Raw genomic sequence first — 15,559 nt, 5'->3', positions numbered from 1 at the left:
TAAGATCCGGACACGATCCAGCCAGTCAAGGCAAGGTACGAACACGATCCAGCCAGTCAAGGCAAGTTACGAACACGATCCATCCAGTAAAGGCAAGATACGAACACGATCCAGCCAGTCAAGGCAAGAGACGAACACGGATCCAGCCAGTCAAGGCAAGATCTGGAGACGATCCATCCAGTAAAGGCAAGATACGAACACGATCCAGCCAGTCAAGGCAAGATACGAACACGATCCACCCAGTAAAGGCAAGATACGAACACGATCCAGCCAGTCAAGACAAGATACAAACACAGATCCAACCAGTCAAGGTAAGATCCGGACACGATCCAGCCAGTCAAGGCAAGATACGAACATGATCCAGCTAGTCAAAGCAAGATCGTTGATGGTTCTGTCAACTAAAGTAAGATCAAGAAGAATCCTGCCACCGAAGGCAAAATCGAGAATGATCCAGTCAAAAAAAATTTATCGAATCAATTGTTCGAAGTTGTCTCCATTGGCTTGGATACATAATGCCAACCTATCTTGGAAATGTCTTACTGTCTTGAGTAACATATCGCGCGTTATCCTTCTGCAAGCTTCTCGTATCCCTTCTATCATATTTTCTCTCGTTGTAGGCGTTTGCTCGTACACGACATTTTTCAGATATCCCCATAAGAAAAAGTTGGGCGACGTCAGATCAGAAGATCGTGGAGGCCACGCGACGGGTGCATCTCGTCCAATCCATCTGCCATTATACGTTTCATTCAGGTAATCTCTCACACATCTTGTATAGTGAGGTGGTGCGCCATCGAGTTGTAGCCATAACCTCTGACGTGTTTGCAGGTCAACGTTTTCAAATAATTATGGTAAGTCATCTCTAAGAAATGCCAAAAAGTTTTCCACGTTGACATTTCCGTCAAAGAAATAGGGACCAATCAAATACCCATTCACAATCCCGCACCAAACATTAACACTCCACTGATTCTGATTATCTATTGGTATATGCCAATGCGGATTAACATCTGACCAATAATGACAATTATGCCNATTTAGCTCATCATTATTTTTAAATGTCGACTCATCAGAAAACATGACAAAATTTAAAAAAATTTGGTTCAGCTCTGATCATTTGTTGTGCCCATTGACAAAATTGGATACGCAATTGCATATCTCTTTGACTCATAGCTTGTGTCATAGTTATGTGATAAGGATGGTATTTAAGTTTCTTTATAATCCTCCTAATTGTTGATCTTGGAATACTTAGTTCCCTTGCTAAAATCCGCTGACTTACATGAGGATTAAGATGAATTGCTGCCAGGAGCGTGACCACACGATTGTCGTTTTCATCATACACATGATCTTTCCTTTTACGTTTGAGATGATCTTCACGAGCACTTCGTTCGAGGTTTCAGATTAAAGCAGGATTGGAGTGTCCTTCCCTTTCAGGATACCGATCTCGGTAAACTCGCAAAGCTTCGTGATAATTTAAATGACATTTTCCAAGAATGAGAATAAAATCAATGATCTCCGAGGGTGAATAGTCTGGCATTATTTTTTCCGTAGTTGTAAAATCCTTGAGCGATAATGAAGGGATACAATTGATAATTTGTATACAAATTTTTCCTTTAGTAAGTATAATAACCTTTTGTGCATTATTATCGTATTCCTCTATGTCTCTGTAAGATTATTACGATCTGCTGATCTGACGTCGCCCGACTTTTTCTTATGGGGATACCTAAAAAATGTCGCGTACGAGCAAACGCCTACAACAAGAGAAAATATGATAGAAAGGATACGAGAAGCTTGCAGAAGGATAACGCGCGATATGTTACTCAAGACAGTAAGACATTTCCAAGATAGGTTGGCATTATGTATCCAAGTCAATGGAGACAACTTCGAACAATTGATTCGATAAATTTTTTTTGACTGGATTATTCTCGATTTTGCCTTCGATGGCAGGATTCTTCTCGATATTACTTTAGTTGACAGAACCATCAACGATCTTGTTTTGACTGGCTGGATCATGTTCGTATCTTGCCTTGACTGGCTGGATCATGTTCGTATCTTGCCTTGACTGGCTGGATCGTGTTCAGATCTTGCCTTGACTGGCTGGATCCGTGTTCGTATCTTGTCTTGACTGGCTGGATCGTGTTCGTATCTTGCCTTTACTGGATGGATCGTGTTCGTATCTTGTTTTGACTGGCTGGATCGTATCCGGATCTTGTCTTGACTAGCTGAATCATGCTTGGACTTTGCCCTGATTAGTCGGAGCATGTAAAATAAGACTATCGGAAAATGAATATTTTAAGAAATATATATATTATATATATATATATATATAATATAATTTTTATATAATTTTATATAATATTTATATATATAATTTTTTTAAATGGCACCCCCTATTTTTTATAATATAATTTTTATATAATTTTATATAATATTTATATATATAATTTTTTTAAATGGCACCCCCTATTTTTTATAATATAATTTTTATATAATTTTATATAATATTTATATATATAATTTTTTTAAATGGCACCCCCTATTTTTTATTACATATTCTTATAGCTGACCTCGAGAGCTTTCCAAAATACTATAGTCAAATGTTTTTCCATTGCGTACTTTTCGAGTTATAGAGCTCAAAAGTTACTACATTTTGATAAAAATACAAAATATATATATATATATTATATAATATATATTTATATAATATATATTATATATATATATATATTTGACTATAGTATTTTGGAAAGCTCTCGAGGTCAGCTACAAGAATATGTAACAAAAAATAGGGGGTGCCATTTAAAAAAATTGAGGTGACCTTCGCGTAATCTTCAAATGAATATCCAAGGTCAAACTAATGGCACCATCTTATAGCCCCTTTAAAACCATACAACACATGTCTGAACCATTTTTCGATATTTTGCTTAGTTTACGAGAAAATTGATCGTAATTTTTAAAATGGCCCACCCTATATATATATATATATATATATGTATATATATATATATATATATATATATATATATATATATATTTAAATATTATTCTCAAAGGAAATCAGAAGTTACCAGTAGTTGGAGCATATATAGAGCATTAAAGAAAATCAATACATACAAAACAGTTCCTAGAAAAAATTAAAAAATTATATATTATTTTATGCAAGAATATCAGAAAATAGCAAATTAAACGACAGAAAAAGCAAATGAATAATCATATAACTTACGTAATTACATTTGTATTTGTTTTAAGTATGATTCCTGTTTTTATTTTCTTTAAGCGCAGAAATATAGAGAGCATCTAAAATATTTGAAAAATTCAGTTATTATTGCCATTATAATTAAACTGAGTGAAAATTATATGACTCAATTATACTAACCTGTATTCTGTTAGTCATCCTGAAGATTGTTCTTCTTCCTGTAAATTATATCTAAGGGAACAGCTATAAACGTTTTTATTTTTTTACAGATCATCTGTATGTACAATTGCACTAACTACATACTCATTGCTAACTTTTGACTCATTTTCATCACTACTACTGTTACCTATTGATGAACCACTCCAATAAAGCATTTTATAACATTTAAAGCGTACCTCATTTATTTGGATACAAAAAATGTCACTACTTATTGCAGAACACTTAAAAATTTGAAGTGCTGAGGACAAAATGCCAATATCATAAAATGAAACCTTTTGAAATTTTTTTACAACCAGATAATATTTGGTTTTGTCCATGAAGATATTGACAATGAGGCAAATTGATCCGTCATGTAAAATACAGCAATTATCTCGTGTATCCAAACTCAGCAAAATTCTGTTGAATATCAATTTCCGATACTGACAGTTGTTTTGATTAATATTAGGCGGAAGAGGACCTTTATTATGCGCTGAAAATACTTGCGTAGAAGAATCAGTGAGTTTGGAAAAATAAGTTTGACTACAATGCAAATTTGTTTCACAAGCTTCCATCTCTGATATTCTATTGAAAAATTGTTGAAAAGGAAAATTAGATTTTCTACAATATTTTCTGAAAAGTGGCATATTATGTTCATAAGGAAAAGCAGAAAATGAATCAAGAGGACCTAATTGCCTCACGTCATTTGTGAGATGAAGAAGACCATGCACATTATATGAAATGAATGCTGAACCATACAGATTCTCACATCGCGGAACAAATTTTTGTAGAGCAATCTCAGCAAAGTTTAAATATGCTTGTGATGGCGAAGTAGAAATCAATATTCTTATGGCAGTATGCAAAAACAAAACATGAGTATATACTTGTTGATTCAGAAGACCGTATGTTACTACTGGACCTGTATACAACAAAAATTGACGAAATTCTGTAGCCTTGTATTTAGAAAATTGATTAATTGTTCTAGGACGTCTTGCAAAATCTGATGGACAATATGATTTAAGATTATCTAATCTTTGAGATATTACAGCGATGGATCTTGCTGGTAATTTTGAGAAACGTGTATATTTACCACATATCCATGCAGATAAAAGTTTCTTCATAACGCCCAAACATATTAGATGCATATATTCAAAGAGAACTTGTGAAACCATACCTATGGGTAACATTGACAATGGACTTTTGCCATCTTTGTGATGATCTTCATCTATACACCTTAGATATTCTTCATTTGTTCGAAGAAGATGATTAATACCACCAAATGTATATCAAGAGACACGGTAGTGTCTCGCGACCAGTTAAGGGCGTAGCGGAGACACCGTGTATCTTAACGCGAGTCGGACATTTGAGTCTTTATAATATTTCGAATCCTCAATAATGGCTGAAGCAATCGAGTTTATACTAGACTTAATCGATAGATTGAGTTCGAATTATATAATAAAAGTGTCTTTATTTCTGCTCTACGTGATTTGTAAGCAGAGATATATAAATGCAAAGTCGAAATATGAAAAATTTCTATTAAGAAACGTCCCCGTCATCATTATTATCATCATTATCATCATCGACCACGCATACATAGTAGTATCGTGTTACACGTATTCACACGTATACAACACATGCGCACACATATATCACACGTACACAACACATGCAAGATGCATGTAGTGGTAATTTTGTCCATCTCGCACGTTTTACAACAGATGGCGATAGTGGCGCTCCGCCAAATCGGCAGCGTGCGGGGTTATGTTGGCTAACTCACTCTCTCTCTCTCTCTCTCTCTCTCTCTCTCTCACACACACACACACACACACACGCGCGCGCGCACACACACACACACACACACACACACACAAACACACACACACACACTCTCATTCTCACTCACTCACTCACTGTTCGTCTTGTGTACTTATTTAGTACATTCATGATTAAACATCTATATGCATTAATGTGAAATTTACTTACAATTAGTTTACTTGAAATATTCAATCTCTAAAGTGTTTATCTTATAAGATAGACAAAAAAATCTGAGTAAATAATAAGAAAAAAAAACAAAAGGATTATTATTGTCATAATTTTTTATCAATTAAGTACTCTCAACTATCCAATAATTAAATAAATACGTACAAATGTGCGCGCGTGTACACACATACACATATTGATATTAAAGAGATTGAAGGAGAGGAAGGAGAAGATAAAAATTTAAATATTCACATATATTTTCAAATATTATATATGAATTTATAGTTTACATATCTAATTAATAATGAATTTCTAATTATATTAAACATATCAAAATAAAGACATACATGTATTTATCAAATGAATAAAATTATTGAATACAGACTTAAAAAATTTATTAAACATAGACTTAAAAAATTAATTAATTAAACATATACCAAATTTAGAAAAAATAAACTTTATTTATATATGCAACAGCTTTTTAAACTAAATTTTGAAATTCTATTTTATATTAGACAATTATCTCAATCAACATCTACGTCCACATTAGCTGCACTGCAGACTACCTCTACAGCCACATTATCTGCTCCGCGGATATAGCGTTATGCCAATACGATACATTACATGTACTTACTTACTTGCCTTTACTGTACCAACTCTTGTTCTTTTCACGTAATCATGTTTTTACAGTTATCGTTTGCTGTATAACTTCCAGCAAACTTTATTTCGTGTGAAGTGTATTTAATTAATTAAATCTCTGCGAAAGATTGAGAAGATGAAGGGATAATTCAAACTATAAAGACATGGTTACATGGAAAAGACAAGAGTTGATACAATAATAAAGACATACATGCATTTGTATCCTGCTGGCATAAGATTATAGAAGTTGATTGAGATTGAAAAATAATAATGAAAATAATAAAAAAAATAAAGACACATGTATTTGTATCGTGCTGGCATAAAGTTATAAAAGTTGATTGAGATTGAAAAATAATAATAAAAATAATTAAAAAAAGGAAATATTCAATCATCATTTAAAAGCATATTTGAAATCTGTAGAATAAACAGTTTTTGCAAAAAATGTGGAGCATTTGAGCTCTAGTAAGTCTAAAAATAAATGTAAACATCAATTAATAATAACTGATGTTATATATATATTATATATATAAACCAATTTGTTGCAATATTCACTATAAAAGGTTGTAAGGGTAAGATGGCTAAAAGTTAATAATTTAAAAGATAGTTAACATAATTTTACATAAACTGAAATATTTCATAAAATAAAATATTTGTAATATTTCGAAGTTTATGTAAGATTATGTAAAAATTATACCTTTACAACTTTTTATAGTAAATATTGCGAGGAATCGATTTATATGAGAAAAATTAAGGTAATTCTATTTTGAAAATATAAGTGACCTTTAAATAACCTTGAAAACCGTCGTTTAGGAAAAAGTCTGTGTCAACTTTTTCTTTTTCGAAATCTTGCAACTTTTATCTAAATTTAATAGAAAATGTATAAAAAATGCTCGACATTAGTACACACACACACACACACACACACACACGCACACACACACACATATGGGTAAATTTATATAAATAGGGTGCTTTAGGAGGAATGATCAGGATTCTAGGATATGATTGTACACATCATTTTAAGCAAAGAAGTTTAGATAAACATGTTTAATAATTGTTCTATTCCGGTCATAAAAATATACAAAAATGAATGATATAATCTCTAAAAACTCACCTTTAAAAAAAGGTAAAAAAAGGCGACCAGTTAAGGGCACGCCATTAACAAAAATTATCCATTGCAAACCCATGTAGAATCCTATCCTATTGCAAACCCATGTAGAATCCTATGAAAAATTAATCATTGCAAACCCATGTAAAATCCTAGGCAAAATTAACCATTGCAAACCCATGTAGAATCGTACCCATTGCAAACCTATGTAGAATCCTATGAAAAATTAACCATTGCAAACTCATGTAGAATCCTATGAAAAATTAACCATTGCAAACCCATGTAGAATTGTATTAAAAATTATCCATTGCAAACTTATGTAGAATCCTACATTGCAAACCCATGTACAATAGAATTGTATGAAAAATTATCGATTATAAACCCATGTACAATCGTAACAAAAGTAATGAAATAAAAAAAAAAATTGCGCCAAGTGAAAGTAGAAACTTGTACCAGTGGAAAATTAAAGTTGCAGACATATATAGAGTCGTATAATAAATCAGTAAAAATTTAAATTTGCAAATGTAGAATCGTACCATAAAAAAACTTATCTTTTAAAAAAAAGATAAACAAGATGCCAAGTCCATGCGCCATGTGAAAAAGAAATAAAAAAATTTTAGTTAAAAAAACTGGGAGCGCTGCTAAATAATATTCTAACAATATTAAAATTAAATTGTTACTTTTAAACTCATTACAGTTAAAATATGTTTTGTGTTTAAATTAATTAATGTTACTTTAAGGTGCATTGTAATTTTGAAACTTAGCAGCGCGCCCAGTTTTTTTAACTAAAATTTTTTTATTTCTTTTTCACATGGCGCATGGACTTGGTATCTTGTTTATCTTTTTTTTTAAAAGATAAGTTTTTTTATGGTACGATTCTACATTTGCAAATTTAAATTTTTACTGATTTATTATACGACTCTATATATGTCTGCAACTTTAATTTTCCACTGGTACAAGTTTCTACTTTCACTTGGCGCAATTTTTTTTTTTATTTCATTACTTTTGTTACGATTGTACATGGGTTTATAATCGATAATTTTTCATACAATTCTATTGTACATGGGTTTGCAATGTAGGATTCTACATAAGTTTGCAATGGATAATTTTTAATACAATTCTACATGGGTTTGCAATGGTTAATTTTTCATAGGATTCTACATGAGTTTGCAATGGTTAATTTTTCATAGGATTCTACATAGGTTTGCAATGGGTACGATTCTACATGGGTTTGCAATGGTTAATTTTGCCTAGGATTTTACATGGGTTTGCAATGATTAATTTTTCATAGGATTCTACATGGGTTTGCAATAGGATAGGATTCTACATGGGTTTGCAATGGATAATTTTTGTTAATGGCGTGCCCTTAACTGGTCGCCTTTTTTTACCTTTTTTTAAAGGTGAGTTTTTAGAGATTATCTGCCTTCACATCGCAAACTAGAAACTTTGCACTTTGAACTAGGATTTCCAGATGTATGACCTCTGTGATTAAGAACAAAAGCACGAGCTGGTGCATCGGCTATAAAACACCTTAAACGTATTGGTATCTTATTACTAGCAAAATCTATACCACCGTTACTTATTATATTGTTAACATCGGTAACAAATTTTTCAAAAAATAAGTTAGGATCATGTGGTTTTTCAACGCCACTATATATTCCAATTACTATTGGCCTTGTATATTTAACATTTGCAAGTCTACATTGAATTGGCCAGATGTGATTACTTCCTACTCTATCTAAACTACATCCATCTGTATTAAAATCGATTTCTAATTCATATAGTACAGATGCCGAAGGAAGACGTGATAATGTTTTAACAATTTCTGCCTTAAGAGAGAAATAAATATATTTTCCTGGATCTACTTCAGATACAACAACAGGTGTTCGTGGAGTTTTTAAAAGAATTCTAACATCTTTTGGTAACGAAGAGAAGCATGTGTGTGTTCGAAGAACAGATAAACGATTATTACTTTGAACATGTGTAAAATTATTATTGACAAAACACGCGGCTAAACGATCTTGAAATGTTTCTTCAATGGAAGAAAAACTGAGAGATGAGGAAGTGGAATCTTCACTGTCATTACTATTAGACAATATATTCGCATTATCGATATTATTGGTATCTGTAATATTGTAGATATTATTAGCAATATTGTCCGTAAAAGAAACTTTATTGTCTGTCCGAAAAGAATCAGCAACGTGAAAGAAAGCAGCATTATCCAACTGTTTGTGCGTAACAGGATCTTGTGAAACATTTGAATGTAAAGTATTTTTAATTTCCAAAGTAATTCGCCTTTGTTGTCTCGCAGACAACCGGTGGAAAGATTTACGCGAAACAGAATATTTAACTGATTTTATACTCGCCTGAAAAATCTTCTAATCTTCTGCGATACCTTGCGGCACTTAGAACTTGGAAGCTCGTCTCAAAAATGTGGAAAGCTTCTAGAATTATAACCTTTGTGATAACCTTGCGGCACGTATGGTAGCACTCACGGTGGTTGAATTCAGAAGAACGCGGGAACAGTGCTGGAGGTTACAGGACAAAAATTCGCGCAAGCGTAGTAACGCGCATTAAAAGCGCGCAAACGTATGTGACACATGACTACGCCATGCACGACAAGGTTTGCTCTGTTATTTGCGTAAATTTTGCGTCTCATCATGCCAGAACAAATCTTTGCTCTATTTTTGCCACAAATTTGCTATCACGCCATAATCAGCAAGGTTTGCTCTGTTATTTGCATGAATATTGCGTCTTATCGTATCAGAGTTAACTTTGCTCTATTTTTTTCGCAAATTGTTTGTTATACCGTGCATGGCAAGATTTGCTCTGTTTTTGTCACAAATTTGCTTTATATCGTGTATCACAAGATTTGCTATTATTGACGTAAAGTTTGTATTTTCACCATGATACCATCATTTGCTCTCTTCTATAAGTAAAATTTACGAACAAACTTTTCTCTGTTAATTGCAGCATCATATAACAAAAAGTTTTGCCGTTAATTTGTTCGAAATATTTAGACAAGACGAAGCAAGGCAAATGTTTGCCAGAAAATTGTTGTTAAAATTAAAGCAAACTTTGCCGCAAAGCTTTAACGAAACGTGATTTTATCACTCTTGACTAGCTGGGAATATGCTTTTGTATTTTTGCAAATCGTTCTGGTAAACGATGTCATTGGGAATTTTCTTGAAGATCAACTCGTGCAATCCTGACGTTCCAATGTACCGCACGTTGCCTATGATTATAGCGTCATCTCTGTCAATGTAGAATCTCTTGTTGCCAAGGGACATTTCATTCTTATCGAAATAGATTTCGTACACATGATCAATCCTTTTTTCATCACTACCGAGGAGAGCGCCCATGTACTTTTATCCTAATGGCCCCAAATGTTCTCACAACATTTCTTGACCTTCCAGCTATTCTAATCTGTTTCGAATGGATGTTTCGAGCGGGTTGCGCGTGGTTTCGAAAACATTTTTGTCTATGAGTGTTTTGGGTATCACAGGTTGTACGCTTTTCAGTGTAGAAGTTATCGGTAATAAAGCGTCCAACAATGCAGTCCCGTAACCAGGAAGGGGGGGGGCAAATGGGGGCAACGCCCCCCCTTAACAACTTTATTTCCCCCCCCCCCTGACAAATTTTTATCTTACCTTGATAATTTTTATCTTATATATATATATATATATATATATATATATATATATATACATATCTTATACTACAGCGCGTGGAGATATTTTAAAATTTTTAATTTGATATATTTAAATAATAATTTAAAATTTTTTATAATAAGACTTGGTTCTGCTCTAATGCTCTGCATATGTTTAATTATGAAATTGTGCGCAGAACTTAATTTTTATTACTGCGATTCTATGCAGACAACTGCCTATCTAACAGTGATATACAGTAGACTTTCGATAACTTGCCGTCCAAGCCATTTTCTCTCCACGCATACGTATAGGCATTTGTTTAGAGTAAAGACTTCAGTTGTCACTTTCCGGTCGCTGCCAGACCGTGCAGACGCACACAAACGCGATCTTTTACATGTATGCGCAAGGTTCTAACAGACTTATTCTTGTATAGAATTGCGGTAATAATAGTGCAAAATTGTCATCGTGTGCCATTTTTAAACAATATTGTTTTAAAAATTATGGAGAAGTGGTTAAAAAGTTTTAAAGCAAAATCGAAAAACGATGGAGATGCGTCAAATGAAGATTCTCACAGTTCTTTACTTTCTAATTGTGAAAAATCCAATTCCAGTATTTCAGCATCGTCAATATATAAACCCAGTATATCATGTATATCACAGAAAAATGCATCAGGTATCACTTTTACTGAATTATTTCTTAATTATTTAACCCTTTAATGGCCATGGGACATATATGTCCCACTTACAAAAAAAAATCATAACTTTTAAACAAATGGTCATATTGACTTGTTCCTTAGCTTATTTTAAAGAGGAAGGTTTACCCTACATGTAAAAAATTGTATTTGTTTTTAAACTTAATATTTTCAATAAAATACAATTCTTTAAAATTGTCAAAAAATCGAATTTTTAAATAGTTAAAAATAATTGCATAATTTGTTGTAAAATCATTGAATTATTGCAAATTATAAACTTGAATTTTTATTAGACTATAAAAAGAATATAAAAAAATTATAATTTTATTATATTATAATAAATACGTGTAATAATTTATATGTATAATAAAAGTGTGAGCAATCTATAGTTCATTACATTCAAGATCTTTTTACAGTTCTAAATATAATGTAGGCTAAATAATTGTGTATATGATCATGTGTGCATGTTTTTCAATAAAATAGTATATGTATAAATGAATAATTGCATTTGTCGCTTAGTATGATAATGTATATAAATGTAAGTAGGAAAAAAAATATATATATATTCTCAGTTCTTAGAATTACTCAGAATCAATAACAATTTGTAAATTTGTATTCTTATTTTGGCATTCTTATTAATAATTGTTCTCGTCTTTTTAAAAACCCCAAAAAAGCAATTTACACTCAAATTTGACTAAATTTTTTTTGTATCCGCCATTTTGAATTTTGCTATTTTGACTTCAAATTTGTAATCAACGACCTCAAAAACCCTTAGAACTATCTCAATGTAAAACTTATCTCTTCTGGGAAAGCCGTGGCCATTAAAGGGTTAATACGATCTGTATAAAAGTATTTTTTAATTTTTTCTAATTGTGTAATATTCTTGTGATTTTTACAGATAAACGTAACATTTATGAATATCCACCATTTAATGAAAGTAAAATTAATCGCATCATTTTAAAAAAATTATCCAAAAACTGATGATAGAAGTTTTCGTAGTCAGTGGTTTGATTTGTTCAAATGGCTTGAATATTGTCCCGAAAAAGATGTTTGCTTTTGCTATTCTTGTGTTTTTGGGACGATTGACAGTAAAAAAACTACTTTTACAAAAACAGGCTTTCCTCAATGGAAAACGGCATTAGACAAGCAGAAAGAAAGTTTTTATAAACATGATTCCTCTCAAGCACACAAAATATGTATGAGTAAATGGACTGAGCAGCAGCAACGTTGCGGCAAAAATAAAAAAATTTCTACTTTGGTTAATGAATCTGTTTTAGAAAAACATCGTTATTATATTTCTTCTATATTTGATATTATTAAGTTCTTAGTTATACAAGAATTACCTCTACGCGGTAGTTATAAAAAAAGATGAAAAATCTGAGTCAGGTTTATTTCAAGCGCTATTTCAGTACACAATTAAAAAAGATAAACACTTAGCAGAATGTGTTAAAATAATCCCGGAAAATGTTACTTACACATCACCTCTCATTCAGAATGATATAATTAATATTATGGCTAAATGTGTAAAAGAACAAATATCAAAAGAAATAAACACTGCTGACATTCCATTTTACTGTATTATGGTAGATGGGACAAGGGATAGAAATAATAGGGAAGCAATTTCTATTGTGTTACGTTACATTAAAAATAGTATTCCGAAAGAATCTCTGTTAAGCATTGAGGAAGCTGTCAGTCTGAAAGCTGAATATTTATCAGAATTAATTTTACAAGTATTAAGAGAAAATAATATAAATTGTGAACATATGTTAAATCAGTGTTATGATAGTGCTGCAGTAATGAGTGACCATAAAGGTGGAATACAAACTTTAATTCAACAAAAATTAAATCGTAGTATTCCTTATGTTCATTGTTTTAATCATCAATTGCATTTGATTATTATTGCTCTCGTATCACGTATATTTAAAGTACAACAGTTTTTTGATTATTGTAAATTAGTTCACAAAATTTTTAGTACTTTTAAATTTCAGTCATTTTATACTGGTAATACAACCACTCGATTATTAGAACAGCGATGGACAGGTCATCTTCATGTTGTACAAGTAATACATAATAATTATAGTAAAATGATCGAAGCGTTAAGCAACAGTTTAACTAATTGCAATGAATTAGATGGCAATACAGTTGTCGAATGTAATGGTTTATTAACGGTTATGAAAACCAGAATGTTTAGATGTCACAATTTATATTATTTTCTCTTAATACTTGTAAAATTAATTCTGATAAATATTCAGCTTTCAGACTGACAGCTTCCTCAATGCTTAACAGAGATTCTTTCGGAATACTATTTTTAATGTAACGTAACACAATAGAAATTGCTTCCCTATTATTTCTATCCCTTGTCCCATCTACCATAATACAGTAAAATGGAATGTCAGCAGTGTTTATTTCTTTTGATATTTGTTCTTTTACACATTTAGCCATAATATTAATTATATCATTCTGAATGAGAGGTGATGTGTAAGTAACATTTTCCGGGATTATTTTAACACATTCTGCTAAGTGTTTATCTTTTTTAACCAGAATTTAGATTTATTTTATGTGCCATATTAAAATTACTACAAACAATCGAGCCTGCAGATAAGCTTTTACAAACAAGAGAAAATGGTCTAGCAACTGCTTTACCTCTAATACATTCCGTATATTCTTGTATTAAGGATTATCGTTCTGACACAATATTTGAACAAGTCATGAAAGAATGTACTGATTTACTTCCTAATGCTGATGAGACTGATAATAATCGTATTTCAAAAAGAAAAATAAATTTAAATCGATTTTCAAACTTTGTTTTAATGGAAAGTTCTGGTTTATATAGTAACAGATCAATCAACAATTATCAACAAATTTATTTTGAAATATTATCTAGTCATTAACGAGATGAATACCCGATTTTTCAGTAATAATAGTTTAATTAATGTTATAGATCAAATTTATAATTTCGATTTTGATGATATAAATGAACTATAAGTACAAAAACTTAAAAAATTTAATATTAAAGTTCTGTGCAAAAAAGAACTTGTATGTGTAAAAAATTTTTTCAAGAAAATAATATAAAAAAGAAAGATTATTTTTCCGAATTATTTCACCAAAAAGTTGCTTTTAAAGACACATACAATTTGCTTGCTGCAATTACAGTTTTTGGTTGTAGTTCAACCACTTGTGAAGCCTCGTTTAGTACTATAAATAGAGTGCTAACGCTACACAGACAAGTTATGTTGTTTGGTCGAGAAGCTAATCTAACAATATTACCTTTTGAAAAAAAGAAAACTGAAGCAATCGATATAAATGTTTTCTTACGAATTTTCAACAAGAGAGCTCGAAAATTACAATTATTATAAAATATTGATATTTACTTAATTGTAATTATATATATATTACTGCTATATTTTATATTTTATCGATATTTAATAAATAATAAAAAATAATGTATTTTTTGTGCATTAGAAAAAAGTTTTTGAGACTGCCCTATTTGGGATTTTATTTGCCCCCCCCCCCCTGATATAATAGGCTGGTTACGGGCCTGGTCCTATGGCTTTGAAATATTTCGCAGAATATCCCGACGTGCATTTTACCGTTTTCTCTTTTTCGGTGTTTCTTCCTCTTCCTTCTCTTTATACCGCTTGATGGGTAAAGTTTTATGTTTTCTCTTTTTCGATGTTTCCTCCTCCTTATATCGCTTGACGGTCTCGATCTTCACGTTGTCAGTGTCAGGCTCGTTTTTCACCAAAAATCGTCGCGTTGTCGGCAATCTTTTGTAGCGGATCGATAATAAGTTTAAAGTGAGTCTTGACTGCGATATCATCATCGATCTTTCCAGCCTTCAGAATACGATGTTTCTTGCGGATTAATTCAGCCGTCTTCGTCATCTCCTCGGCAATCTTTTCACGCTCACGAATATTATCAGCTATGTCAGCAGCACTCCCTAGAGTAAACGTTTTCATCCCCTTTCAACAGACTATCGGCAAAGACTAATGGTTTTGCGGTATCACGAACTCGTTAAATCTTTTTCTGTATCGCCCGTTCGTAAGCGAGCTGTCCTTGTCTATCACTAGGAATCCATACTTTAGCTGCCAACAAGTATGACATAA

General features: G+C 31.8%; 1 protein-coding gene across 1 annotated transcript; it reads right to left on the bottom strand.

Annotated features, from left to right (window-relative positions):
• Positions 1-3,453: 3,453 nt before the first annotated feature.
• Positions 3,454-15,273, bottom strand: LOC146723897 (uncharacterized). The gene is made up of 3 exons (XM_085480951.1): positions 15,044-15,273; positions 8,533-9,197; positions 3,454-4,673 (listed from the first exon to the last, which is right to left on the bottom strand). Exons 1-3 carry the CDS (start codon positions 15,271-15,273, stop codon positions 3,454-3,456), a joined length of 2,115 nt encoding a protein of 704 aa, XP_085337077.1.
• Between the last annotated feature and the right edge of the window lie 286 nt (positions 15,274-15,559).

This window comes from Nylanderia fulva, unplaced genomic scaffold (assembly GCF_048542155.1).
Source record: "Nylanderia fulva isolate GAGA-0341 unplaced genomic scaffold, ASM4854215v1 Scaffold161, whole genome shotgun sequence".
In the NCBI taxonomy this organism is placed as follows: domain Eukaryota; kingdom Metazoa; phylum Arthropoda; class Insecta; order Hymenoptera; family Formicidae; genus Nylanderia; species Nylanderia fulva.
This window is presented reverse-complemented; position numbering and strand designations above follow the sequence as displayed.